Source organism: Helianthus annuus, chromosome 1, assembly GCF_002127325.2.
Source record: "Helianthus annuus cultivar XRQ/B chromosome 1, HanXRQr2.0-SUNRISE, whole genome shotgun sequence".
In the NCBI taxonomy this organism is placed as follows: Eukaryota; Viridiplantae; Streptophyta; class Magnoliopsida; order Asterales; family Asteraceae; genus Helianthus; species Helianthus annuus.
The window spans coordinates 87,753,009-87,780,949 of NC_035433.2; the positions used below are offsets into that span (position 1 = coordinate 87,753,009).

The 27,941-nt window shown below is 35.6% G+C and overlaps 2 protein-coding genes and 1 non-coding gene across 4 annotated transcripts; 1 reads left to right on the forward strand and 2 right to left on the reverse strand.

The window, feature by feature from the left end:
- The first annotated feature begins 836 nt into the window (after positions 1-836).
- Positions 837-909, forward strand: TRNAR-ACG. Its single transcript has one exon. It is a non-coding gene; the product is annotated as a tRNA-Arg (tRNA).
- Positions 910-2,640: 1,731 nt separating this feature from the next.
- Positions 2,641-17,478, reverse strand: LOC110871416. 2 transcript variants are annotated; one of them, XM_022120190.2, is made up of 20 exons: positions 17,452-17,478; positions 17,023-17,082; positions 16,470-16,879; positions 16,138-16,338; positions 15,712-15,795; positions 15,241-15,300; positions 15,071-15,115; positions 14,302-14,495; positions 12,770-13,162; positions 11,637-11,730; positions 10,559-10,735; positions 10,399-10,488; positions 10,256-10,318; positions 10,084-10,158; positions 9,211-9,261; positions 8,905-8,979; positions 8,503-8,637; positions 4,622-4,729; positions 4,476-4,541; positions 2,641-2,997 (listed from the first exon to the last, which is right to left on the reverse strand). In XM_022120190.2, the coding sequence occupies exons 3-20, from the start codon at positions 16,677-16,679 to the stop codon at positions 2,932-2,934; spliced, it is 2,187 nt and encodes a 728-aa protein (XP_021975882.1). In that variant the 5' UTR covers positions 16,680-16,879; positions 17,023-17,082; positions 17,452-17,478; the 3' UTR covers positions 2,641-2,931. The 2 variants fall into 2 exon arrangements, with proteins under 2 accessions (XP_021975882.1, XP_021975875.1); XM_022120183.2 differs by lacking the exon at positions 17,452-17,478 and adding an exon at positions 17,233-17,368.
- A 6,147-nt stretch (positions 17,479-23,625) lies between these two features.
- Positions 23,626-27,431, reverse strand: LOC110937804 (B3 domain-containing protein REM17). Its single transcript, XM_022180265.2, has 8 exons — positions 26,937-27,431; positions 26,546-26,846; positions 25,884-25,996; positions 25,541-25,775; positions 25,318-25,466; positions 25,004-25,238; positions 24,141-24,217; positions 23,626-24,046 (listed from the first exon to the last, which is right to left on the reverse strand). Exons 1-8 carry the CDS (start codon positions 26,994-26,996, stop codon positions 23,810-23,812), a joined length of 1,407 nt encoding a protein of 468 aa, XP_022035957.1. The 5' UTR covers positions 26,997-27,431; the 3' UTR covers positions 23,626-23,809.
- Between the last annotated feature and the right edge of the window lie 510 nt (positions 27,432-27,941).

Sequence of the window (27,941 nt, forward strand, 5' to 3'; positions counted from 1 at the left end):
CATAAATGTTATAGAAACTACACACATGACGCACCTCTAAATGTTATAGAAAAATACCGTATATAGAGAAAAAAAAAATTACATACGCAAAAAAGTACACACAATAAAAACTATATGGAAAAAGCTGATGAGATTTGTGCATTATAACTTATAAGATTTATCTTGATGATATAGTTTTAAGTATTTGCAACTTATGTGAGATAGATAATTTTTTATTCTAACAACAAATCTTCTATATAAATATAGAAACGGGCCAATAAGGAGCTCAGGTTAACACCTAACATATTGATTTCTTTTTTTTTTTTTTTGTTTAATTCTAAGTTGTTATTTATCCCAATGAATGTTTATTTACCATAGTCAAGTGTTTATTTCTAAGTTGTTATTTATCCCAATGAATGTTTATTTACCATAGTCAAGTGCTAGTAGTGGTGACGGGTATTTAAGTTCCACCTATGGTGGGTTCGGGTGAGTTTCCCCTCCAGGTCTCATGTTTGAGTCTGGGTGATAGGGGTTTCTCATTGAGGGGTTTAAATTGAGGATCTATTGCGCGAGGGGGCTCTCTAGCGCGGACCCAGTTAAGACAATTTATGCTAGACCTCCTGACATTCGTGAATAGGGGTTCCGGGGAACCCCTCGGTTTGAAAAAAAAAATTGGAAAAAATTAGTGGAAACCTTATATGATTTGGGAAAAAAATAGTGAGAACTATTGAGAATCTACCAAAAGAAACCTGTTGGAAAACATTCCTGGATCCGCCACTGGACTCAAGTGTTTTTAAGAAGACATGCTGCGTTAAAAGAAGTATTAGAATAAATTAAAGATTCAATATAACATCAAGGACTCTGTGGCCCAATGGATAAGGCGCTGGTCTACGAAACCAGAGATTCTGGGTTCGATCCCCAGCAGAGTCGATTCTTTTTAATATTTATTCATTTCAATTTTGAAGAAACCTTTAAACTGTAATAGCAGCTAAAATGTTCACACTAATAAAGCTAACTTTGATTTGTAGTTTTTTTTTTGTATACCTTACTCAAGTCCAGTAGAAACAGAATTAACTATTTTCTTAAAATAACCCTCAAGTCTTTTGTCCAAGCTTAAAACCGGTAACGATAAACTACAGAATTTACAGTTTGTTTGCGTTTTGATTTGAATTTATCACAGACTGTTATGCATACGACAAAGGTTTTTTGATCTTGAAATATACTTTTCTTTTGTCAATACCAAGGATGAAAAATCTCGATTAGGAAAGGTATAAAGAAATTATCTTACCTGAAAAGGATAAAAATTATACAAGTTATAAAAAATGTTATATAATATACCAAAAGGCATAAAGTAAAATAAAACATTAAAATTAAATCATTCAGTAGGTCATGGGTTCGATTCTCACAAGGAGATTTTTTCATATTTACTGGTTTTCCTCTGAATTGGTGTACATGCATTATTGCCTAGTGGCGAATGAATATGATCAGGGGGTTCCGCTGGTGACACGAAGATACTCCAGTGGTCCGTCAGTGGACCAAATTTTCCGTTCCAAAAATAAAAATAAAATAAAATCATTCATACAGCTAAAACCGTATGATTATTCTAAAACTGGAGCTTTTTTAAATTTGAGGGCCTATACCCACATCAAATCTTCAAATAGGTTGCAAGTCCAGCCCAATCCACGATTTAGTTGAGAAATCCAATCCATAAGCCTGGGGTTTTGTTCGGGTATGATCGGGCATTGGTTTTTCAGGTATTCACAGTACCCGGGTCAGGTTCGGGCATTGGCCAGGAAAACCATACCTGGTGTACAAGGTTCAGGATTTCTAACCTGGGTATTAAATTACCCTATTTACGGGTATAAAAAAAAACCCGATTTTCCGGGTCGGGTATCAGAAAACCCTATACGGGTATGCAAAAAACCTGGTGTGGATATTCAAAAAACTTGATGTCACAGCTTTTTTTATTTCATATTTTTTGTGATTTTATGTTTCCAACTCCAATTTTGGGTTTATAAACTTTAACATTTATAACATAAAACTTCCAATATATATGAAATTAGAAATATTACAAGATTACATATTATAAAAGTGCATACATAATCGGGTATCAAAAAACCCAGTGTGGGTATTAAAAAACCCGGGTACGGGTATTAATAAAACCCAGGTATATATAAAACCCGGGTTGAAAAAACCCCGGGTTCGGGTTCTCACAACAAATACCATACCCGGTTTTTATAAAACCCAGGCCCGGGTTTCTTGGGCACCTCTACAACTCGGTAGACCAAACAACCTATACCGGTCCGAGCCCCTACGTATTGTTCCTAGGAGGCCACCCTTCTTGGTAGTATTTTTGACTAATCATGTTTAACTCTGCAGATTGCGATTGTTACTGTTGAGTGAGTTTAAGTTAATTATTAGAATGTTTCTAAGTGTATTCTAGCTTATGTTTTAACTTTGATTTGTATTGTATTGTGTGACTTGAGTTTGATTTAGTTTCTGTAAGTCTTTCGGTGTGTAATGTGAAGAAAGATTAATCACACTTTTGCTGTAGCCATATAAGTCATGCGCCTGAGCTTTGAGGCGTGACACTCTTAACGGAAATAGTTAGCTTCGGTTGAATATAACTACTTATTATCTATTGTTCAAAACACAATAAGCAAATCCAAACACCCTTTCATGAATATACATGATCAAAATTAACCATCAAAATCCAGGTCAAAAGTGTTGGCATTATTAGATTTTACTAGAAGCTTAGAATTCAACTGTTTAACATCAATCCCACTTAAAACACAGGGCCGATGGTTTCGGTATTAGTGCTACAAATTAGCATGAAACTACTGTGAATCAGGACATGATAGTACCGTATTAATGTTGTGCGGTCAATGCCTCAGATGTGGCAATTTAAGGTCTTCAGATATTAAATCCAAGTAACAGACTGAACCCGTAAGGTTAACACTCGCGTCTAGAAAGTCGAGTATCTGATAGAACTGTGAACATCTGTGTATCTACAAATTCCTGCAAAACCCAAATTTCATTGCATTAAAAACAATTTTCACAATAACTAGTAACTAGTATATAATTTTTTAATAACTTATGTTAAATACTTAAAATAAGCTCTTTCAAGATTAAAAGACTTGTGATCTGTAAATTTAAAAAACTGACTTTTTTCCTTGTAGAGAGATTAACAAAATGAGAGATGGGTAGATAAATAATTTTAGTTGTTCTTTCATTGAAACTGATTTTTAATGAGTTTGAAAAAAAAATGTTTTATTAGAATTTGATTATTTGAGTCTTAACAACTGATTTTTACGACTCTGTAATCGCTTAATCCGAAAAACCGTTAAAGTGATTCTTATTATGAGTATCTATTATTTATTGTATTTCATATCAGCTACAACAAAATTGAATATTTAAAGGAAAATATATTATCTGTTTGTAAACAAATATAGAAAACAGACTTTTAAAAGAGAAAATCAGGAAAATAACCATGTGCTTGTTGTATAGCCATGTCAATAATAAGCCATCCATTTAGCCATGAGATACTAAAGTACCGCATTGTGTATAAGATTCGTGTATGTATAGTTATTCGCGTACGTAATATTTAATAGGTGTAAATAATGAAAATACTACTTCTAATAAGTGACAACATTGCTTATTTTAAAAAAATTGTTTTTAATCATTTTTTTAAATTAAGTTAATATCACAGAATGACAACATTGCTTATTTTAAAACTCTTACTAATAACAACCATTACTTCAAATATATTTTTAAGTTGACCAATATTTTTGTTTATATGATCTGCTAAACCTCCCCACAAAATCCGCTCTTACTTCAAATATATCTTTAATTTAAAATGATAATGATGATTGTGAATTACATGTTACCAAAAACAGATTTTTTTTTTTTGAACGGCCAACAAACTCAATCCCGAGCACTCTCGGGGCACCCACGGGACAAACGGAGTACTCCGGGAGTTACCCGAGTCCACCACCAATTCCGGGGAAAACCCGGTAACCCACCCGCCCGTAGGCACGACGGTGATATTACCGGTAAAACCCGTTTGGCTCAAGGATCCAACCCAGGTTTTCCTGGGTCTCCTATCATTGCCCACCAGTGCCTCACTCTGCACCAAGTATTTAGATAATGATTCTTATGAAACTTTTTTATATCAGATGATAATGATATTTTTTATTATGATAATGATAACAGTATTTTTTTATATTAGAGTTATGACAAACAGTTTTTATTATTCAAACCCGTGTACACGAGACTATAACCTAGTATTTAGATATATGCGTAAAGGTAGATACACGGCCAAAGATTTGGGTATCTCATGGCTATATGCGTGATATTGTTGTGACATGCCTATAATTATTGACACACTCAAAAAACTGTCTACTTTCAAATATTCTTATTCTAAAAAGGGCATATTTAAGTCCGAAAAATAGATTGATAAAGTTAAAACTTGAAAAGGGAAGCTATAAAGATTGTACCCTGATAAATTGCCGGTCTCTATAGGGGAAGGAATCAATATAGCTCTCCTTGAGAAGTAAGGAAACCTGCAAGTAGCCATTAATGATCAGGTTCTTAAACAACAACAATAATAATAATAATACGATTTAGAATTAAGTTATCTTACCCTGTCATTATCACATTGCACACTGGTGATTGTATGGTTGGACAAGTTTGAACAGAGCGACTCCAAGTGTTGCCTCATGGCAGATGAAAATTGTGTTGCAGCGTCGATCTGCATGACAATAACTAGTTAGATCCAACCAATCCATAACGTACTTTGGACATCTTTATTTAATACCCATATAACATTTTAACTACTTTATTCAATCTTATCTTCACATCTGAAAATTGCTAGTTCAGTGGAGGAGTGGCGTCGTATTGTCTCTTATTAGACTATGTTGGTTAATTATAATATAGTTTAGGGTATCTAAGTGTAATTCATAGTTCTATATATTTAGATGTAATCTTCATAATTATTCAATTAATTCAATTACTCTTTTTCACTACGTTGATTTGGTATCAGAGCCAAATCTTGGCTCTAACCTAATCGCCCCTATCATCTTCTTCTTCCTCCCTACTGTAAACCTAAAAATCAATGGCTGCCATAATCGCCTTCACCAACCAAGAGAAAACCACCCACAACTCTCATAAATTTGCTTTCACTCTCAAACCCAAAAACTATGGATATTGGCGATCCATGATTGAATCGTTTCTTACATCACACAATCTCTTTGGTTATGTTGATGGAACAATACCCTGTCCTGAACAAAAGGTTACCACTGGAGCCAACACCACTGATAACCCCAGTTCCACCCCGTGGATCTCAAACGATGCTCACATCCGAACCCTAATCATAACCACTGTGTCTGAAGATTCCTACCAGCATGTTCATGGTAAATACTCTCGTGAGGTTTGGCTTTCTTTAGAGCAGGCCTATGCACCTCCTACAGCCTCCCATGAATTCACCCTCAAAAATCAACTACAACGAATTACTCAAGGTGGCGATGAAAAACCGGCCGATTATCTTTCACGGGTACAAGAATACTCTACTGCCTTGGCAAATATTGGACAACAGGTAAAAGATAAAGATCTTGTTATGCATACTATTGCAGGGTTACGAGAAGAGTACAATGGTCTTAAAGCCAATCTGTTGGCTCGTTCTCCTCCAATCTCCTTCAACGAGATTCATGCTCTTCTCTGTGATCATGATTATCTCATTACCACCACACTAAACACCAAGCCTCAAGCCTTCCTTGCTGCCTCTAACCAACCAGGCCTTCTCGGCCCCTACTCCTCTTCTGCCTCATCTCCGCAACCACAGCCCCCACCCTCTCACCACTTCTCGGCTGCCAATACCTCACCAAATCAGCCCACTATTGATCAATTACAACAACAGATTCATAATCTTCAGTTACTGACTTCTCAAATGAGCCAGCAAACTTCCGGGTTTACCGGTTGAAAACAGATGAAAATGGTAAAATCAGCAGGTACAAAGCCAGGCTTGTTGCCAAGGGCTTTCATCAACAACATGGTGTGGATTATCATGAGACCTTCAGCCCAGTCATCAAACCTGCCACCATTCGCACTGTGTTATCTTTGGCAGTAACAAATAAATGGCCTCTAAAGCAGTTGGATATTCAAACAGCCTTTTTGCATGGTGATCTTGAGGAAACAATTTATATGCGCCAACCTCCGGGTTTTGTGGATCCGGCAAAACCAAATCATGTGTGTTTGTTGAACAAGTCCTTATATGGCCTAAAGCAGGCTCCTCGTGCATGGTTCAACAAACTCTCTATGGCTCTTCATCAGCTGGGGTTTTACGGGTCCAAAACAGATCCGTCACTGTTTATTCATCACTCAGCAGGCTCTCTTGTCTATTTACTTGTTTATGTTGATGATATCATCATTACAGGTAATAATTCTACAACAGTTGCACGGATCATTGAACAGCTTAATTCGCTTTTTGCTCTCACAGATATGGGTCAATTACATTATTTTCTGGGTATTGAAGTCATTCACAAAGGCCATGATCTGCTTCTCTCACAACGAAAATATATTGGTGATATTCTACAACGGGCTGGCTTGGCGGAATGCAAACCAATTTCAACTCCTATGAGCACTTCTTCTGTTCTACTACCCGATGATAGCTCCCTACTTGCTGATCCCTCTAGGTATAGACAGACAGTAGGCGCTCTTCAGTATGTCACTCTCTCTCTCTCGCCCTAATATTGCTTTTGCAGTAAACAAGGTTAGTCAGTTCATGCAAGCTCCTACTGAAAATCACTGGGCTGGAGTTAAGCGTATACTACGCTATCTGAAGGGGACACTAAGCTTGGGCTTATGGATCCGTCATACCTCTGGTTATCGACTTCAAGCATTTACGGATTCTCATTGGTCCACTAATCTTCAGGCCTTCTCAGACTCTGACTGGGCTGGTTGCCCAATCGATCGTCGATCCACGGGGGGATTTGCTATCTACTTAGGCACTAATCTGATTTCTTGGTCTGCTCGTAAACAGAAAACTGTTTCTCGTTCCTCAACAGAATCTGAATACAAAGCCATTGCAGATACAGTTGCAGAATTAATCTGGATTAAATCTCTTCTTCGAGAACTTGGTTTGAACAGTGAAGCCCCAACACTTTGGTGTGATAATCTTGGTGCTACCCATCTTTCTGCTAATCCAGTTTTCCGTGCCCGCACAAAGCATGTTGAAGTTGACTATCATTTTGTTCGTGAACAAGTGTCTCAGGGAAAGCTCAATGTCAAGTTTATTTCAACGGATGATCAAATAGCTGATATCTTCACAAAGCCTTTATCTTCTCAGAGATTTGAGTTTCTCAGATCCAAGTTACAGATTGCTACTCGCCCTGAACTTGCGGGGGAATATTAGACTATGTTGGTTAATTATAATATAGTTTAGGGTATCTAAGTGTAATTCATAGTTCTATATATTTAGATGTAATCTTCATAATTATTCAATTAATTCAACTACCCTTTTTCACTACGTTGATTTCTCTATATAAGAACAAAGGCGGCACCCAATGTTGTGGGAATTACATAGGGATTAAGCTGCTAGGCCATACCATGAAATTATGGGAGAGGATAATTGATACTAGAATTAGAAAAGAAACTCGGGTTACAGTAAACCAATATTCTAAGAATATTAATGAAAAAGTATATGGGGAAAAAGAAGGATCTACATACGGTGCTCATTGATTAGAGGATAGTTTGGAGAGTAGAAGGGTGCCCGAGAAATATATAGGTATAATTAGGGATATGTATGACCAATACTAGGGTCCGTGCGCCTGTAGGGGATACCGATTCCTTCCTTGTGGAGGTAGGACTCCATCAATGGTATGCGTTGAGTCCGTTTCTTTGCGTTTGTCCTGGATGAGTTATCCAAGTCGATTCTGAAGACAGGTCCGTGGTTCATGCTTTTTGTAGATGATTGTGTTAGTTGCAGTGTCTAAACGTAACCTGAATGCGAGATTAAAGGAATGGAGAGCAACTTTAGAGGGAAACGGATTAAGAATCAGTCGCTCTAAGACTGAGAACCTCTATTGTGATTACAGTGGTGCACGCGATGACGAGGACACTCAGATCACCATTAAGAGCCAAGTCGTTCCGCAGACAACTAAATTCAAGTATTTAGGATTTGTTTGTTTGTTTTGAAGCTCAGGGTCTCTCTGGAAGCAGCCTCTCTATCCCTAGGGACAGAAGTAAGGTTTGCCTACATGCCACCCTCCCCAGACCCTACCAATAGCTTTTCTATTTATAGGATTTACTAGGTATGGTTGTTTTTGAAAAAAAAAAATCAAGACTAAGTATATAACATTGCAAATTACATACTATTGCAAACTATTTTGATCATGTAAACAGTATGATTACCTATTCCATATTGAAAATAAGATCATTGCCTAATTTGCTATAAAAATGGTATGAACCTAATATATGATCAACAAGGCAAGAAACATGAAGCAATGTGAAAAAACGGTAAGAAATCACCTGCCATTTGTTGCACTTATAAACCGGATGCTTTTTAGCAGCAATTTTGTCACTTGATAGTCTAGCATGAAGCGGCCCTAATTTGTTCATGAGTTCTCTTTGCTTCGGGAGTACCGGCAAGGAGGACATTTCGACCTGCCAGAATAGGGTAACTTGATGAAGTAGATTAAAAATTTTCATTTACGCATTAATATATGATCAGAAAATGCAACCCGCGTGACCCTTTTGACACATTTGACCCATTTCCCTTTTAATCATATCTTCTGGTTTTACCCGTTAAGGATAAACCATAACCTAAATCGACTAAATCATAAGCAAACTGAGTCGGAACCACCACATCTACAAAATTTTAAAAGCTTTTGCAGCTAAAGTGTAAATACTTTGTTCTTTTAAGTCTTATACCTGATTATCTGCCAAATTAACATGAACAAGGTTATTAGATCTCATCTTGTTAGCTGGTTTATGTAGTATCCCAACCTGCACAACAAACATTAACGAATAGATGCAATTATACATGATAATCAATAAATTAAAAACACAATTGTATCTTCTAAAGTGCCATGAATACAGCTATAAAGTGCCATACTTACCAGATTCAGTTTCAATAACAAATCATTATTTAGTATGCAATAATAAGAATCCAACAGGCAAAAACAACCGATTTAATATGACCAAAAAGGAATGTGAGGATGAATATCAAAAACTTACAACAAAGGGAACTGGGGCATCAAGAAAATCAAACATCTTCCCTGGAAGAACCTGTAAAAATGAACATATAATTATTATTGTTACTAGTTACTACTGTGTGTGTGTTGGGGGTAGGAGGCTAAACGGGTCGTGTTCGTAGGTTGGCAGGTTCAACCCGAACCCGAAATTTTAGACGAACCCAAACACGCCCCGAACCCAAAAATCGTGGCATACATATGAACCCGAATATTTGCAGGTTGGCCCGAACACAGTCCGTTTAACCCGAATTTTTTATTTTTTCACAAATTAATATATTAAAATTAAAAATTACTAAAAAACACAAAAGTATATAATACAAATATACAATTACATTTAAATTATAAAATCTTATGTCAAATTTTCTTTTTAAGTTATAATTATGACATAAATTACACACCCAAAATATAATATAAAGGGTTAAACGGGTTGACCCGAACCTGACCCGTTTAGCTAAATGGGTTCAACCTGAAACTAACCCGAACCCGTTTAGACTAAACCCAAACCCGGGACTTTTGTGTTAGGTTCGTGTCGTGTTTCCGGGTCGTGTCAGAATTTCACACCCCTAGTGGTGGGGGTGGGGGATGGGAACTACTATTAAAGGTGGCCATTTAGACGGATTGGTTCACGGGCTGTGCTAGGTTGACCCGCAATCACATTTTTGTCCTTTTATAAACAAAAAAACAACCGGTACTAAATACATTATTTGACCCACTGAAAATGTAAAATGGACTTTGGAAGGCGTCCAACCGGCACTAAATACATTATTTGACCCATTGAAAATGTAACAACCCAAACCGACCCATTCGTAAGCAAATGGGTTGAAATCGCCACCTGTATTAAATACATACGACTCACCGGAAGGAACAGGCTTTGCCATTCAAATGGAAGAATCATAGGAATAAGAGATAACACTGTGGCTGATAAGACACCCTACATATGTTTAAAAAATAGCATTTATTAAGATCAATTGTTCCGTTTGGAATAATAATCAATACGCGCATTGATTACTACTTTCAGAAAAGATTACCAGATTTGGAGACGTAATGATGACTTGTTTTTCCAGAAGCACTGCCGCAAGTAATAATAAAATCTGAAAATAACTCCATTAATATTGTAAAGCATGATATCAAAATTTCCAGCTAATGAAAGAAATACGTGAACAACATTTACATTTTGAAGGGAAAGCGCTCTACAAATTGTTATGGTTGTCCAGTTTGATAGTGAGACAGCTTCCTCAATTGCAGCCAGTTTGAATTTGACCTAGTCAAACATTACATGTGAGCATCAGTAAATCGGTAAACCATAACAGTGCATCAATGAATAAATATACCTTATCGGGAATCATCGACATGTCAACATCGGGATCTTCTCCAAAAGCAAATGCAGTTCTACAATATTCAATAGCTTGTAGATGCTCGAGTGGCTTAAAGTGTATTTTACCTCCATATGATGGGACTGGCAATGAGTGATAGCCGCAAACAATTTGCAGCAAATCATTTTTATTTTCCTGTCATCAACAAAAATAATTATCAACAAACATGGAATATTTTCAACAATAAAGTTCTACCAGCTAATTTACAGGTGGACGAGATAAAAGAGGAGACACTCATTTGGGCACAATAGAGACTTAAACTAAGGGGTCTGCAGTGGGAGGATTGGAGAAGATTTAGTGTAAATTTTGATTAATTCCATTCTGTTGTGTGGGGTTGTAACAGGTGAATGCTTGGTGTAACTTTCAGCCATATAGCGACTTGCTGTATGATTTGTTTTGTGTTTTGTTGAATAAAGTCTCGTTTGCTGTTCAAAAAAAACTAACATGGAATATTTGCTACGACTCCTTATCATAGCAGGGGTGCAAACAAGCCAAGCCGAGCCCGACCTCGACCAAGCTTGAGCTTGATTAATTTATGAGAGCTCGAGCTTGGCTCGTTTATTATCTATTAATTAATATATTAAATAAAAAGAATATATATAATAGACTCGTTTAGGCTCGGGAGCTCAATAAGTGAAGCTTGGGCTCGGGCTTGTTTACTAAACAAACTTATTTTTAGGTTCGGCCTCAGCTCGTAAACAAGTTTTAAATAAGCTCGACTTGGCTCGTTTTGCTAGACAACTTTAGAATAAGGGGTAACTGTCATTAAATATTAATAAAAACTAATATTACACTAATAAGGGGTAACTGTCATTAAATATTAATAAAAACTAATATTACACTAAGGCTCGATAAGGATAAGGCTTGACGAGCCTGACGAGCTTCACATGTCAGGCTCGAGCTCGATAAATAAACGAGCTTTATTTTAGGCTCAAGCTCGGCTCATTTCGAGCTTTTTCTTGAGCCGATCTCGAACAGCTCGCGAGCCACTCGGCTCATTTGCACCCTTAATCATAAGCAAGAAAAGTCAACAAACCTTAGCCCATTCCATAATCGTCTTATTGGTAGCATGTTTATCATTGCAAGAAAGTACTCCATCTTCATCCTCTGTTACAATGCCTTTCACTGAACTGGTTAAAGACAAGAATACGGTATTTAACAATTGAAATATTTATAGGTGCATCATAATCAACTTATATGGTGCAGCAAAAAATCCACACATATACACGTTTCAACTAGATTCATTGGACATAGTTCAACTTGGAGATTAACCTATGACTAGCAAAATGAGCCGTTCAGTGTAACAAGTCAAATGTTTCAAGTCAAAAAGGTTAGTTTTGAACAAGGTTTCAAGTCAAAAAGGTTAGTTTTAAACAAGAAATATCACAATGAATCTGTTAAACTGGAATTACCTGAAACACTTTTATGTCCATAATTTTTTAGATTTTATTTATAAATAATTGAGTAAAGTACACGGATGGTCCCTGTGGTTTACTAAAGTTTTGAATTTGGTCCCTAACTTTTCAAAAGTACAAGAATGGCCCTTGTGATTTGCACTTTGTAACGCATTTAGTCCCCAGCCAACAAATCTAAAGGTTTTTAGCATGTCCAAGTTAGGGACTAAATGTGTTACAAAGTGCAAATCACATGGAACATCCATGTACTTTTGAAAAAAGTTGGGGACTAAATGTGTTACAAAGCGCAAACCACAAGGACCATCCATGTACTTTTGAAAAAAGTTGGGAACTAAATGTGTTACAAAGCGCAAACCACAAGGACCATCCATGTACTTTTGAAAAAAGTTGGGAACTAAATGTGTTACAAAGCGCAAACCACAAGGACCATCCATGTACTTTTGAAAAAAGTTGGGGACTAAATGTGTTACAAAGCGCAAACCACAAGGACCATCCATGTACTTTTGAAAAAAGTTGGGAACTAAATGTGTTACAAAGCGCAAACCACAAGGACCATCCATGTACTTTTGAAAAAAGTTGGGGACTAAATGTGTTACAAAGCGCAAACCACAAGGACCATCCATGTACTTTTGAAAAAAGTTGGGAACTAAATGTGTTACAAAATGCAAACTACATGGACCATCAGTGTACTTTTGGAAAACAAGGACATGTTAATGATGAAACAAGCACAAGGTGTATCGATAAAATAATGCACCTGAACAACGGCCCAAAACTCCCAATCCGTGCTAGTGAGCCGTTAGCCGGAACAACGCACGCGTCAATACTAGTCTTGCGTATACCATCATGATCATTACTCATTTTTCCTAAATGCTCCCATCGTCTTGCTGATGCATCTGAATTACAATCACGAGGGGATCGAGGAGATCTGGTTTCCAGTTTTGAAGGTGAATTAAGGCCGGTAGAAGCAGTTGAAAGGGCCAGGGTTCCATCAACAGGTATTGCAAATTCCATCCATGGCTGCTGCTTACGTGGACTGCCAGCATATTCAGCCTCTTGGTTTTTTAATCTCGGTGACGAAGGGACGTGATTAAGACTTACTTCGCTAACATACTGCGTTATTCGATTTAGACGTTCCTGTGCAACAATACTGCATCAAAGAACAGCCATATTAATGGGTGGTAGTTTAAAGTTTAAACTCAACATGTTTTTCTGCATCAAAGAACAGCCATATTAATGGGTTATGGGTGGTAGTTTAAAATTTAAACTCAACATGTTTTTTCTAGGTGGCACAGGTCAAGACGAGTAATTATTTGGTGCAGGTGGAAATAGATTGAGTTGGTTAATCAGAAACACTTTTTGCAACAAAAAAAAAAAAAAAAGAGAGAGAGAGAGAGAGTAAAATGCCATTTTCGTCCCTTAGATTTGCTAGTTTTGCGTTTGTTTTTTCGGCTCGTTAACTCCATCCATTTTTTCTCCATTAAGGCAGGGGTATTTTCGTCTTTTTTGTTAACATAAAGGGCAATTCGGTCTTTTGAATATTTGTACATTATGCTAAAAGCTTGTACATAAAGTGGAAAAGACTGAATTGCCCTTTAAGTTAACAAAAAAGACAAAAACACCCATGACTTAACAGAGAAGAATGGATGAAGTTAACGAGCCAGATGAAAATGGCATAATTTCAAACCTTTTGGATCCAGATGCGAAAAAACAAACGTTTGGACGAAAGTCGCAAAACTGGCCAAACCTTCGGACGAAAATGGCATTTTACTACCGGAAAAAAATTAATTAGTGTTTTATAAATATATAATGTGCCTATTATTTAAAAGTTCATTTTATCTCAACATATATTTTTTAAAACATATATGAAACTATATATTTACAAAAAAAAAAGATCGTTTTCAAATAAAGAAATAAACAGTGTGTAATTATGCAAACCGGTTTTACAAATTATACTATTTAAATAATATAGTTTTTGTAATAATGCATGACATGTTTCATTATGTATTCAAATAAAAAAAATAATTTGCATAAGTCAGTTTAAAAAGTTTCATACAGTTGTTTCAAATATGATTACAAGAAATATTATTTCAACAAAAGTATAAGTTTTCAAAAAAAGTAATATAGAAGGTTTTATGCATTAAAATAAACTTCAGGTGACTTTCAACCTTTTCAACTCGTTTGACTTGATTTCTTTTACACTAATTTTCCAATTTTACTCAAATGAAACAAAAGTTGTAGTCTGAATTGACCTCTAATGTTTTCAAATGAGTGAAGTAAAAGACTAACCTGTTTAACATCTCACAATGTAATTCAAAGAAAGGAACTCTGGTCAACAGACAGTAACAACGAGGTGCTGTAACTAAAAAACGACTGCCTCGGCCTCTTGGTAAGGATGAGGCAACACCAAGCATCCCTGGTGGTCTCTGAACAAATTCTTGTGTGTGTAGGCAAACACCATACAGAGTTGCATTGTCTGCCACCTGGATTGATACAAAGGAAAGCCTACAATTGTTAGTGTGATGACGTGTATGTGAGTTGCGGAACCCTACAAAGTGAATAGTTGAGTTGTGGGAGCTCGTTGGTAGGGATGTAAACAAACTAAACGTTCAACAAACTATTCATCCGAAAGTTTGTTTGTAAACGTGAACACAATTTTATGTCTGTTTAGTTAAATGAACAAACATGAACAGATGTCTTCGCATTCATAACTTGTTTGTCCATTCATGTCCAATATATATATATATCTGTGTGTGCGCGCGCGCTATGTGTAACGTCGAATATTTTATCAAAATAGTTATGCCAAAACGAAGAGCATGAACAAACATATGTTTCGTCTACCATCATAATTGAACGAACACAAACAAAAAGAGAATGATGTCATGGTTCCAAAGATACATTGCTGTTATCTGTTTATGCCATCTATGCCAACATTTGGGTGTAGTTTTAACTTCATGCAAATTAATAAGCCAAAATGTGACCGTTTAAGAAAGTAAAATAGGGACAACCGGATGAAGATAGTGTAGCGAATTAGATATCAAAAGCAGATACAACTTGCCTTGAGTGAAAATATAAATGATGAGTCATCTCTGATCAAGTGGTCCTGTTCACGAAAACACGATAAAAAGAAAGTTCAATTCTTTTCTTAGCTAACATGATCCAAAATATATAAAAAAAAAGTCGATATTAGAAAACAGAATGAGTTTCCATGAACTTATAGCCTCATACCTGTCCATAAACGAGTTGATTTAGCTCACTAAGTGATGGAGTCCTCGCTAACATACATGCCTGTAAGAAACACAAAATTAAAGAAGAAAAAGTTGTCTACTTATGACAGCCAAATCCGGAAAACATTGTTTCTATGAAATATATCCAAACTTTGTCAGAGAAAAACTTTTATAAATGGGAATCTGATTCAAGTTATGTTTTATCTCTAACAGACCAAATGAGTAAAACTAAGAGAAATAAGGTAGAAGAAAAGAAGTCAAATGGTGAACTAGTAAAATGAGTCGAAACTCGAACGTACCCCAAAGTGTACTTTTTAAGAGCATGAAACTTCCTAAACATCATATTGGAAAACAGAGTTTGTTCAAACAATAAAATATGCATAATCAAATTTAAAAAAAAAAATTAGTTTTTTAACGGATTTAAAAAAAACTAGTTAATTATAAGAAAGATAGGAGTTGAGCAATGCATCACCTTCACACCTTCAGGAAAGCAAAAGGATGCTAAATCTGATAAGCCCATAGATAACTTGTTCCCTTGAGGGTATTTGAAAAGTATCTGCAAGTAATAAAATAATAAAACAAACAACTAGAACATATCAGCATGTTGTATCAATACTCAATAGTATATCTGAATGCATAACAACACAATTTCAGTCATTAGAGTAAAACACAAGTCCTCACACTTTTACATTATACACATATTTGCTTATGTTATGGCACTATTATCTTTACCATCTAAGAAGCTGCAGAAAACCTTCTTCACTCCAAAATTACACACAGTGCACTCATGAAAAGCATACTTCATAAAATAAAAACACTCACAGACGGATGCTATCTAAAAATGGGCAATAGAAAAATGGACGAACAGTTCTTAATTCATAGTTCATAAACAGCAGACCTGAGGTTCCATCATCACACTTGGAGGTGATTGAAAATGCATGTTTTTTAGATCCATGAGTTCTGTTCTGTCTGATTTGGCCTCCCATTTCTTTCTTGCAATAAATGCATCCTCCACAGCCTCTAGATTAGCATTTGGATGGATACCAGCAATGAAAAAATGTTCAAAAAGCGCGGTTGGATCCTGATAGTTTGCAGTATCCTACACCCACCATCACCACATAAGCAATGTGATGCATCAAAGGCAAACAAACAAAAAGCTGTACATTGAAGTGTAGTACAAGCAATAGCAAAATATGACTAATAAACATGATAAATCAAGTTACATATTACCGAGGACTTGGAGTGAAACTGATACCACTGGCGTTTCTGATGAGCTAAAATCTCCGGATTAAAAAACGCTTGATCCTGACTACCACCCCAGTTCAAAGCCCTTTGCATAGAAGTCTTGAATCTTTGAAAACCATTGGTTTGACTTTGAGTATTTAACGAGGTCACGATTTCACTTCTACACCGTCTATGATTCGCCCCTACAGATGTCATCTCGAATCACTTGCACACTCACTACGCAATCCTTCCCAAATTCCTCTGTTTATCACCTCAGAAACACGATTCTTCGACCTTTCCAACTCTTTTACACATTAAAATCCCCCTTCCTACCATTTCTCTAACCTAGAAACATATGATACTTTGACTAATGACTGATTCCAGCCTCAATGAGCATCAATCTTCTATCATATACACTAATAACCAAATTAAAACAGCTTAATGAGAAACTCTCATTATAATAATCGTCATAAACACCACAATTTATCTTAGATTAAGGCAAACAACACAAGTTAAACACAATTAATAGCTAGAATCATGATAATCAAATTAAAACTACCTCATATTGCAACAATTTCTGAAGAATAACACGTGAAACTTTCTTCCACAAATCACAAACCTGCACGGACAATCAAAAACGTCAAAATCAGCTCATAACGATACGCATTTCACGCAATAATGTCTCGATTCGATGAGAATGAAAAACAAAAGGCGTAAATAGAGATAGATTAATGCGAACGGATTGAAATGAAACGGAAAAAGAACGAACATGAAGTGTGTGTTGTGGAGTAATTCTTCTTCCTAGGGTTTTTTCGATTGATAATCGAGAAATTCGCATGCAAATGGATTCTAACAGAAATTGCATCCGATGAAACTGGATGGTTGCGACGAATATGAATCAGTAATTCAGGAGATGAAATATATATACGTACATGTATGCATATTTATGTATGACATGATATGATAGTATACCGAGGCTTCGTTTTACCGATTATTCTAGTATCGTATCTTTGGGAGGTGGATATCAGGTTTCCGCGCATCTAAGAGAGCTAAGAAGCTGGCGGCAATCAAGTAGTTGACTTTAGCCACAACGCCTGATGGTGTTACGGTGATTGACACGTCGTTCCTTGCCGTTAAAAAAAAATACAAAAAACATAGACAAATTTGTGTAACGAAATTCTCTTGAAACTAAAAACGTCTCGGATGTGATGAATTTGACTTTTTGAATCGCCAAAACATCATTTTCGTGTAATGATTTAAAAACCAATAATAGTATTCTAATATAGTAATATATGGACATGTTTAGTGTTACATACGTGACGCTAGCTAGTTCATTTGTTAGAGATGTATTTGTTTTTGAGGGAAGATTCAGATAGGCTTGTCTAAAAAACTCACGGCTTAGAACTTGTTCGGATTTAACTTGGAAAAAGCTCGTTTGATATTACTCGGTTTGAAACTGAGTCGAGCCAGTTTGGCTCAATTAGAAAGTGAGTTTAGCTCGGCTTGTAATGATCCAGTTTGCCTCACTCGGTAGCTCGGCTCGACTTAGTTGGAATTATTGTACTTTTAATATATTTTATTTTTATAATACATTATAATATATTAAAAAAATCAATTATTATTTACATATATATAGGCGTGTAATTTAATATTTATGGCATATTTGAAAGTTGATTACCATGCTAATAAACTTATATTGTATTTCGTTGAAATATAAAATTTATTTTGTGTTGATGAACTTAGTTTTGGCTTGTAATATATTAGATTGAACTAATTTTGAATATATTTTTTGAACTGTTGAATAATATAATAATATTTTAGACTATTGAATTTTGAGAGCTATATTTTAGTTAATCTTTTTAAAATCGAGCCAAAGCAAGTCGAACTCAAACTTAGATTTTTAGCACGATTTCAAATCTGAGCCAAGCCGGGCCGACTTTGTTTATAATCAAGCCGAGCCTGATCTTGCCCTATCTCGGCTCAGCTCTGCTCGTGAACAACCTTAATTCCAAGTTTATATTTGGGCAAAAATAGTAGTTAAGGATTATTGGTATTGAATATCATAGTTGAAGCAATGTATGTAGATTTTTATGAGGCACGAGAGTTCCAATTAAATTGTTTATGTATTAAATCACCCTCGGGTTTGTTCCTATCATCCAATGAAAATCTATGTCATGTTCAAGTTCATGTTGTGTTTTAATATGATTTTTGGGGAGTGTGGCGAGTTTGACACTCTCACTTGTGAACACGACTTATTTAGCATCCTTGCTAATAACATGTACGAGATTTGTTTAAACAAAACCATATTTAAATTATAAGCTTTGAAAATCACATATACATATTTGAGAAATAAAATGGTATAACTTCTCTGGCACTAATACAATATTGTACAAATGATTGTTTTGATGCTGTTGTATTAAAATTGGTTATAGATTTAACGTATGAATATAGTTTTATTAGTGTATAAATTAGTTTATACTTCATAAATCTTCATGATACTCTTATCTTTAAATATTTGCTTTTGATTGAAGTTTCTTTTTTTTTTTCGGTGTCGTGGGAAACGAGCAATTTGGGGGTCTAATGCCGGAAAACGCGGCTGGTCATGCACGTGACTAGGCCTTTGCGTCACTTACACCTTTACCAACATACGGTGGTGATGGTGAAATTTATATTTATATACAATGCATATTTAGGGTGGGGTTTTACAGGATCATTAATGTATTTACGAATTGTGTAAACAAAATCTTACTATTGATTTACACACGTGTATGGTTAGGATTTCATCATCAAATCATAAAATATCGAATCCTGGCCATTGATTTACACACGTCTATGGCAAGGATTAGTTCACTCAGTTCACAAATACACTAGCGTTCACTCTTGAACCTAATTCTGCATATTTAATCCATAAACGATTATAATATAGGTAAAATTTTGTATAAACTACGTATAATATTGTAATTGAGATGAGGTGAGGTATACGTTTACATTACACTTGGTTGTATATTATTATAGTTAGTACATTATGATTGGTTGTATGTATTGTCGTTAAAGTAAAAGACGACTCAATAAGGTCGATTGTGATGTTCCAATAGTGAATTGAATCAGATCAAATTAATTGGATAAATAATCTTGGCCAAAATCCCAAAACTTGATGTGTTTGTAGCGGAATGCCTTAATATTTCATGTTCTTCCAATATATGTTTAATACAACGCATGCGAGAGATAGGGCCGGCTCAATGTTTTTTGGGGCCTGAAGCGAAATAAAATTCTGACACCCATTTTTGTATTAAGTGTTTAACTATTAATGTATAAACTTGCATTTAACATCAACAGAATCAAGTGTTTAACTGGTATGGTATAAACTATTAGCAAATTAGGTGCATGAATTATCAATCAAAATCAATAGTCTTAATGATTCAGAAAAGCCATTACATAAACGATTCAAAGTCATTACATAGAAGTTATAGTGTTTTACGTCTAAAATTATAGGGTTTTATGACTTTGTACAATTTTTAGGAGATTTAGACTTTATAGCCAAACCTCACCCAAATAAAATGATTATAAATAAGAAAACATTTATACTCACAACTCACACCGGTAGAAAAAGGATACACCAACGGGTCAGCGATGACTCACAGATGAAGAAAGGAAAAAGGAATTATCACCCACGAACTAGTGACAACAGGAAATTAGCGATTACATATAAATATAGTTGATAGTATAGTTTAACAGTTACAATTAGACATGCACCAAAGATTTAGCACATATATCACAACTCTAAACTAGTTTCTAACAAAGTTTTAATTACTTATATTGAATTACACCATAAATTAAGACAGTTGATTAATGAATTTTAGGATGGTTTTTAATCATCAGGTTACCCATGAATCTAATTTATTAGATATTTTCTAAATAAAATAAATACTAATTAATTGAATGTCCGTAATTTGTAGTAAGTTTACTGTTATTTTTATATATAACCGATTATAGTTTGGGCTGACATAAAAACCATAAAAGGTGGTGTTAGTTTAAAACTGATTTTTAATTTAAAGTATTTGCTGTTCGAGAATTTATAACATACTTATGCTTATATCATGATTCAACAACGTGCTTTTTTTATTTTATTGAAAACATTCTCCTTAAAACTCTATATATTTTTTTTAATTTTATTGAAAACTTTCTCTATAAAGAAAAAAAAAAATAACTCTTGAAAGTACCTGGAACTTAGGAATGAACTCGGTATTAACCGGGTTACCGGTATCGAAATTTCCCTAAAAACGGGTACCAATACTGAAAATACCCGGTACAGTACAGTTCGATACTGAATATGTACCGAAAATGTTTTAGTTCGGTAAAATTGATACCGGTTCGTAACCGACACCCGGTACCATTTGCTCATCCCTACTTGAATTGAGGAATGATCGGTGGTGACGCACCAATATATTTTGTTTGCAACATCATAGTATCCCAATCCAACATTCACTCCTAAATCCTAAGGGTCTGTTTGGTATGAGGTAATGAAATCAGGGGTAGACCCACGTTAAGAGGAACAGGGTCCCCGGACCCCAATCTTTTTTTAAAAAAGTAGTAGAAGCGGTATATAAAATTTTCTATGGATCCCCATAAAATAATTTAGTTGGACCCCATAACAATGAAAGTGAGCCTGATGTAGTGGTAAAATCCCTTGTTTACACACAAAATGTCTCGGGTTCGATACCCATTTGCTTTGTTTTTTTTTGTGTTTTTTTAAACCTGATTTTAAAGTAATCACTTTATTTTTTTTCTCTATTTCAATTTTTTTCACCTATATTTAGCTGAATGTGTAGTAAATGAAACTTGTAATTTATTTACGATATTGTTTTCTATTATATTTCTCGACCCGACCCGAACAACGACCGACCCAAAAAATTTGAACACCGAAAAAATGGGATCCCAATGTCCAAAAATCATGAGTCCGCCACTGAATGGAATGTAAGATAGAATGGAATGGACGGAGGAATGGAATGAACAAGCGAAAGAAATGGATCATTCCTATTCCATTGTCATGTTTGGTTAGTCCTATATGAATAGAGTGAATCATTAATTTGTGATGCTTGGTAGGTGTAAAAAGACAAAAGTACCCCTGTCATACAATAAAGAAAACTTACCATTTTTCATAACAACTAGATCAAAATTAAAATGAATGCTCAAGATTTACAAAATTACTAATCCTAAAGTTGTGTTTTCGTATTATAAAAAAACAAAATCCTTTTTCAACTAATAAAATCACAACATTATCCAATCAACCTAATACTTGATGGAGGCAAGAGTTTTTCAATATTTGGGCTGCTGATTTGCGTGTGAGCTTGCTTTGTTATATAAAGAACTATACATATTTTATACTAGCAGCAACAAAACCGTTGCCGGTAACACCAGCTATGGAGGCAAAGTTTTTTCAATAATTGGGCTGCTAATTTGCGTTTGAGCCTATTTCTGTATCAGGTTATTTGTTCTCCCCGAGTTCATACAAGGTTTCTGATGTTTCATATAAAAACAATTTCAAGCCTAATTTTTGAAGAGCATCTTATTGTATTGCTATCTAGCACCCAAAAACCAGCGACCGGTCGGCTTATCAATGGTGTCTGCTTGCCGCTTCGGCCTCGTTGACGGAGATCACATAACAAACATCACCGGAATTCGTATAAGATACGAGATCGCATAAAAAAATCACCTGAATTTTTGAAGAACATATTATGGTATTGCTATCTAGCACCCAAAAAAACCACCAACTGGTCGGCTTATCAATGGTGTTTGCTTCCCGTTTTGGCCTCGTCAACGGAGATCACATAACACACATCACCAGAATCCATATAAGATACGGATATCAATCGGAGACATTGATGAGCGGCGGACTCCCGACGGGTGATATACAACTGGATAATCATTAGGGGAAGGTTCGTTTGTGGTGGTCGGTGATTGTGAACTTTTGGAGAGCAGGAGATACACTAACACTATGTTCCAGAGTTTACTAACGGAAGGAAAGGAAAGGAAACAGAAAGAAAGTAAAAATATTTTGTGTTCCAGAGTTTCATTTAAGGAAGGAAAAGAAAGGAAAAGAAAACATGTCGTGTTCCCGATTTTCATTTAAGGAATGAAAAGAAAGGAAATGACAGGAAAACTAGGCTAAATTCTTTAATTTTTCTTTCCTTCCGATTTGGGAGGAAGCGGTGAGAAAGTCATCTTTTTTTTCCTTTCTCGTCCTTTCCTTTCTCACTTTTGCTTTCTTTTCTTATCCCTCGTTAAGTTAACTCGGGAACAGAGCGTAAGGGAGGGTAAAATAGAGAATTACTAATGTATTACGGGACGGAATGAAAAAAAAACTGGGGGTAGCGAAGGAATAGATGGAAGGTGTTTTGAGGTAAAGGGATTCGAGGTGTAAACCAAACATGCCTATTTTTATTACCCTTAAATGGCCTATTCAATTCCCTCCTTCATTATCTCATACCAAACACTACCTAAATTCTAACCACCAATGCTAAAATGATATTAAGGTAGTATCTATCGGCATTTCCATTTGGATGGTTTTACCTTTGTTTTGTGATTTCCTTTTTCATATTTAGGCTATGCGGTATGGTAGAGGGTCATCTTTTGGGGATGATCCGTCACGTAGGCGTCACGTCATAGTCTTTGGATCATGCCCCTCTAAGGTAGAAACATTGGAAATGAAGAATGAACACACATCTTAATTTTTTTTTGGATGATGACCCCGCCAACTTAATTTTTTTTAATTTTATCTTCTTTTTAAGATTTTATAAAATGATCCTAAATGCATGGGTTGCACAATCCTAAATCAAAGTCACCAATCAAGGCACTAAATCAAAGATGAAATATAGAATTTAATAATTATAAATAAACTTCTAAATCTTGTATGATCATATATCTAATTCTTAAGAAACAATTCAAAACTTGTACTTACATGAATATGTTGAGTCGATTGAATATCCACATAAGTACCTTACCCATTTCAAATATTTGAGAATCAAGGTATCCTAAGGATTTAACCATCAACCCATTTAAATACTTGAAGATGACAAAGTTCTATACTAATTAGATACATAAAACTTGACACAACAATATATTAAGCTATGTGTGATGTGTCCTAATCTTTCAAGATTACATATACCCAAAGTCCACCGCCTTATATATGAATTACGACTATACTTCACGATTACATATTACAAACGTTTGGATGGTTTTACAAAAGATACACTTATAACACAAACGTTCGTCAAAACACGTTATAAATCGATATACTTTTAGCCATCATGAACGATACGCCTTGTTAGCTGCAGTAACTAACGGATCTATTGAATGTAAAACTTTGCGACGGGTATGTCACCATTACTGACCAGCTCAAGTTTGATAAGATCCCCTTCCTTTAAGCCATTTGCAGCACAAAATCCTTTCCATCCTTGTCCTAAGTAACAATACTTCCTTCCATGCTTTACATCCACCATCCATGACCTCTCGTCGTCGTTTTTGAGAATCATTTCTTCTTTGTTGAGTAATCCATTCTTCCTCACAAATTCACTAGCCAAATACTACATGGACCACACATTTTCAACAGTTAATTCATTGCATATATCTTGTGTTTTTTTTTCTTATATTGACATCTAAATGTTTTGAATATATTACCATGGAGTAGGTGTTCACTTTGCCAATGTAGTATAATGAGGGGTCTTCTTTTCCAGAGGGAACCGAGTCTACGTTCACTGCGACAAATATGCATTTTTTTGGTCACATACACTTGATTCGATCTTTTAGCAAACTGATCTCGACTAACAAATTAACAAACAACTGTCTCTTTACAACCATAGTGTGGACGAGTGTTGTAGAGATCGCTAGGCGCTAGTCGGGCAGTGGAGTACTGACTAGGGATTAATCGGATCGGAATTTTTATATATAATTTTTAAATTTATATATATACACGTACATTAATATCAATATAATGCTAAAAATAGTTCAAAATTCAAACAACTAAGTTTAAAACATAGCAAATCATGTATTTAAACATTCAATGCACACATTAATATCAATATAATACTTAAAAATAGTTCAAAATTCAAACAACGACGTTTAAAATATAGCAATTTAAGTATTTAAACATTCAAACATTAACATATTAGTCAGGGCCTCATGAAATATGTTTTAAAGGGTTAGAAACATGTTTCTTTGGGGCCAGATTGGAACTAAACAACTTGGGCCATGTATTTAATGGTTAAAAACATTTGTTTGGACCAGATTTAAACTAAAAAAAAGTGGGCCGACTAGAAACGATTTGGTCGACTTGGGCCGATTTGGGTCGCCTTGCACCGACTAGGACCGACTACCGACTAATGGTCCGACTAGCTCAAAATTAATCAGCTAACACCCGACTAGCGCCTAGGCACCGATTAATACCGATTTTTACAACACTGGTGTGGACCTCATAATGATAAGAAAAATTGAATGTATTGTAACTGAAATGACCAAAGGCAAGAGGGAATATAATAGCTTACACGAAAAGTTCACAATGGGAGGCTTGTCCTCCTCGTTCTCAACGAGCTCAAACTTGTAGTCATCACCAACCTCTAATCCATTTGCATCCCAGAAATCTCTAAAACCATAACCAAAATTGTAATATTTTTCACCTTTTTTCTTGAGCTGAATTTTCCATGATCTACCTTTATCGTTTCTGAGGATCATTTCTCCTGCTTTTAAACGACATGATTTCGAAAATTCAACTGGAAGACACTACAAATGAAAAAAGTTATCATCAAAATAGATTAATTTTTGTTTACCATGAGATTCATGTAGGGTTTATAGAAGTTACCAATCCCCACTCTCTATAAGAAGGCTTCATAGTTAAAATAAAGTAAGGATGATTGCCGAGATTCGATCCAGTCATCGTCTTTATCTTTATCGTAGATCTACTCTCCTTCTTTACTTGCACATGGTTGTTGGTTTTCTTCTTTCCTAGATCTGAATAACAAAGTTAATGTGTAAACATAAAAAAAAAAAAAAAAAAAAAAAAAAAAAAAAAAAAAAAACCGTACTATAGAAACTGAAAACGGGCACATCTCCATCCTCGACGAGCTTAAACATACACGCATCCCCAATTTTTAAGTCATTTTTTATCATGAGTTTACGCCAACCCGTTAAACGAATTTGATCTCTCTTCACATGGAGTGTTGCTGGCCATGTCCTCTTTGCTTCATCCACTAAAACTATTTGTGTGCGCAATCCTTTGGTAGTTAATCCGTTTGATCTAGCGAATTTCATTGGAACATGCTGCAAAACGAGGTATAACTAACTAACTAACTACATTTGTACTTTGTTTTCAGAATCATACGTCTAGTACCATATATATTTAAGTTAAACATTGTTTGTTTGACCTACCATTCTTGTTGTTCTGATTAAATAAGGTGTCATTATGGTCACAAAACAACGTTTATCGTTGCTTTGAGATGAATAGTCAGTCCACTTGCGCTTTTTGAGCCTCTTTGACATCTCTAATCAACATATCAAAACTACAAGAATAAGTAATGTACAATTTATAAAAGAGAAAATTACGAAAATAGCCAACAGCAGGGTTGAATTACGAAAATAGCCACCTCATGCGTCCTTGGAGTGGCGCATCACGGATTCAAATGCGTGGGATGCGTATGGAAGTCTTGGGATGCGTCTTTGGAGCGAAACCCAATAGAAAATGGACACGTGGCGGCAGACTCCTCCAAGGGGTCAGGCAGACTCTTCCAAGGGGTCAGGCAGACTCTTCCAAATGGTCAGGCAGACTCTTCCAAGGGGTCAGGCCTGACGCCTTGGATCTCACACTCGGAGGAGTCTGCCTGACTCATTGGAGGAGTCTGTCTGACCCCTTGGAGGAGTCTGCCGCTACGTGTCCATTTTCTATTGGGTTTCGCTCCAAAGACGCATCCCATTGTTTCCATACGCATCCCGCACATTTGGATCCGTGATGCGCCACTCCAAGGACGCATGAGGTGGCTATTTTCGTAATTTTCTCTTTATAAAAGCAAAGGGTACAACAGAAGTGAGATTACCATGTGTGTGAAGTGAATCAGATTCTGGGAGAGAGACTTCTACATTGTCAGGTAAATATGGATATTGTCTTTCACATGTAGATGGGTCAAACACAAAAAAGTCAAACACCATGTTTCCTTGATGTTTGAACACAATAATGTCAAACTCTTGCACTCCATTCTCCACCACAAACTTCCTCCAACCATCACCAAAAACCCCTCTGTCGCCAATGTGCACCGCCCATTTGCGACGCCCTCGTCTCAGTATCGCTTTCTTGCCTCTCCATCTGTCCAACTTGGTCAAAAAAGATTTTGGAATAGACTGCAAATTCATATATAGAGAAAGTATGTATTATTTTTCATGTTGGATGCTTTAAAAAGTATGATCTATATCCAGATTATTAAAACTTACGAGGTTAAACTTTGAGTCTGGTGGAATGAACTTGAAGAAATGATTTGGAGGATCAGCCATGGCTGCTGCAAAGAATGCTATGCTATGAAGTTATAATCTCAAAGGATATATGTTACGTGTCGAAGCCCATGTCGAGCATGAAGGCCAAAGACGAGTTAAGCCCAAAGGGAGATCCAGAAGTCAAAGCCCAGGTGGGCCAGGAGTCAAAGCTCAGGTGCAAGATGTGTGAGCAGGGAATTAGCCGCCAACGTGTTCTAGTCTTTTGATTTAGTTTTGCTTAAATAAAGGAATGGTGGGGATGCCAGTTAACGTTTACTACTTCCTAGTTGTTAGGAGTAGCTTTGAAGTTTTCTAATTGTTTTTCCCTTTAAATTGTAATCCTTCGTTTTGGAATGAATCATCAGAAAATTGCCTCACTATCTTTCTTGCCTTCTTCCTCCTTGCTATTACTCTATCTCTCAAATACTCCTCTATCTTCTGCAACTATTGTGATTAACCTGTTCAACCCATAGCAATATAGTAGTTTATAAAATATCAGACAAATAAATTAATCAAGTCTTTTATAAGCATTATAATTAATTTATATTTTACCCAACTATTAAGTTCTCCTGATCATAAATCTTCATAAATTGATGTATAAGAGTGGGTAAGAATTTAATTATTTAATCAAGTGTGATACAACTACCACTGGGTTGTTGTATCACAATTGTTTTAATAATGATGTATAAGAGTCAGATTTTAATAATGTTCTTCAACATTTAAGTTCTAATTAAATTATATTTGAAACAATTCAAACATCTTATGATATAGGTTTATATAGTTTTTTTTTCGAAAGGAGAACTTCATTAAGAAACACCGAACCCGAAAACCGGGACGACAAAAAACAAGCAGGCCGAACTACATATTAACAAATTTACACCAACCCCCCCAAGCAAACGAGCCATTTTTAGCCCTATGCTTTAACCAATAAAAACTAACCGACCTAACTTCACTAAAAACATCTTC

Coding starts and splice junctions, on each gene's coding strand:
- LOC110937804 (XM_022180265.2), bottom strand. CDS start 26,996: ATGGCTGATCCTCCAAATCATTTCTTCAAGTTCATTCCACCAGACTCA. Junction 25,467..25,540: donor GCCCGTTTTCAGTTTCTATA/GTACGGTTTTTT, acceptor TTTGTTATTCAG/ATCTAGGAAAGAAGAAAACC. Junction 25,239..25,317: donor CTTATAGAGAGTGGGGATTG/GTAACTTCTATA, acceptor TTTCATTTGTAG/TGTCTTCCAGTTGAATTTTC.
- LOC110871416 (XM_022120190.2), bottom strand. CDS start 16,679: ATGACATCTGTAGGGGCGAATCATAGACGGTGTAGAAGTGAAATCGTG. Junction 11,731..12,769: donor AGTTTTGGGCCGTTGTTCAG/GTGCATTATTTT, acceptor GTCTTTAACCAG/TTCAGTGAAAGGCATTGTAA. Junction 10,319..10,398: donor GAGCGCTTTCCCTTCAAAAT/GTAAATGTTGTT, acceptor AGTTATTTTCAG/ATTTTATTATTACTTGCGGC.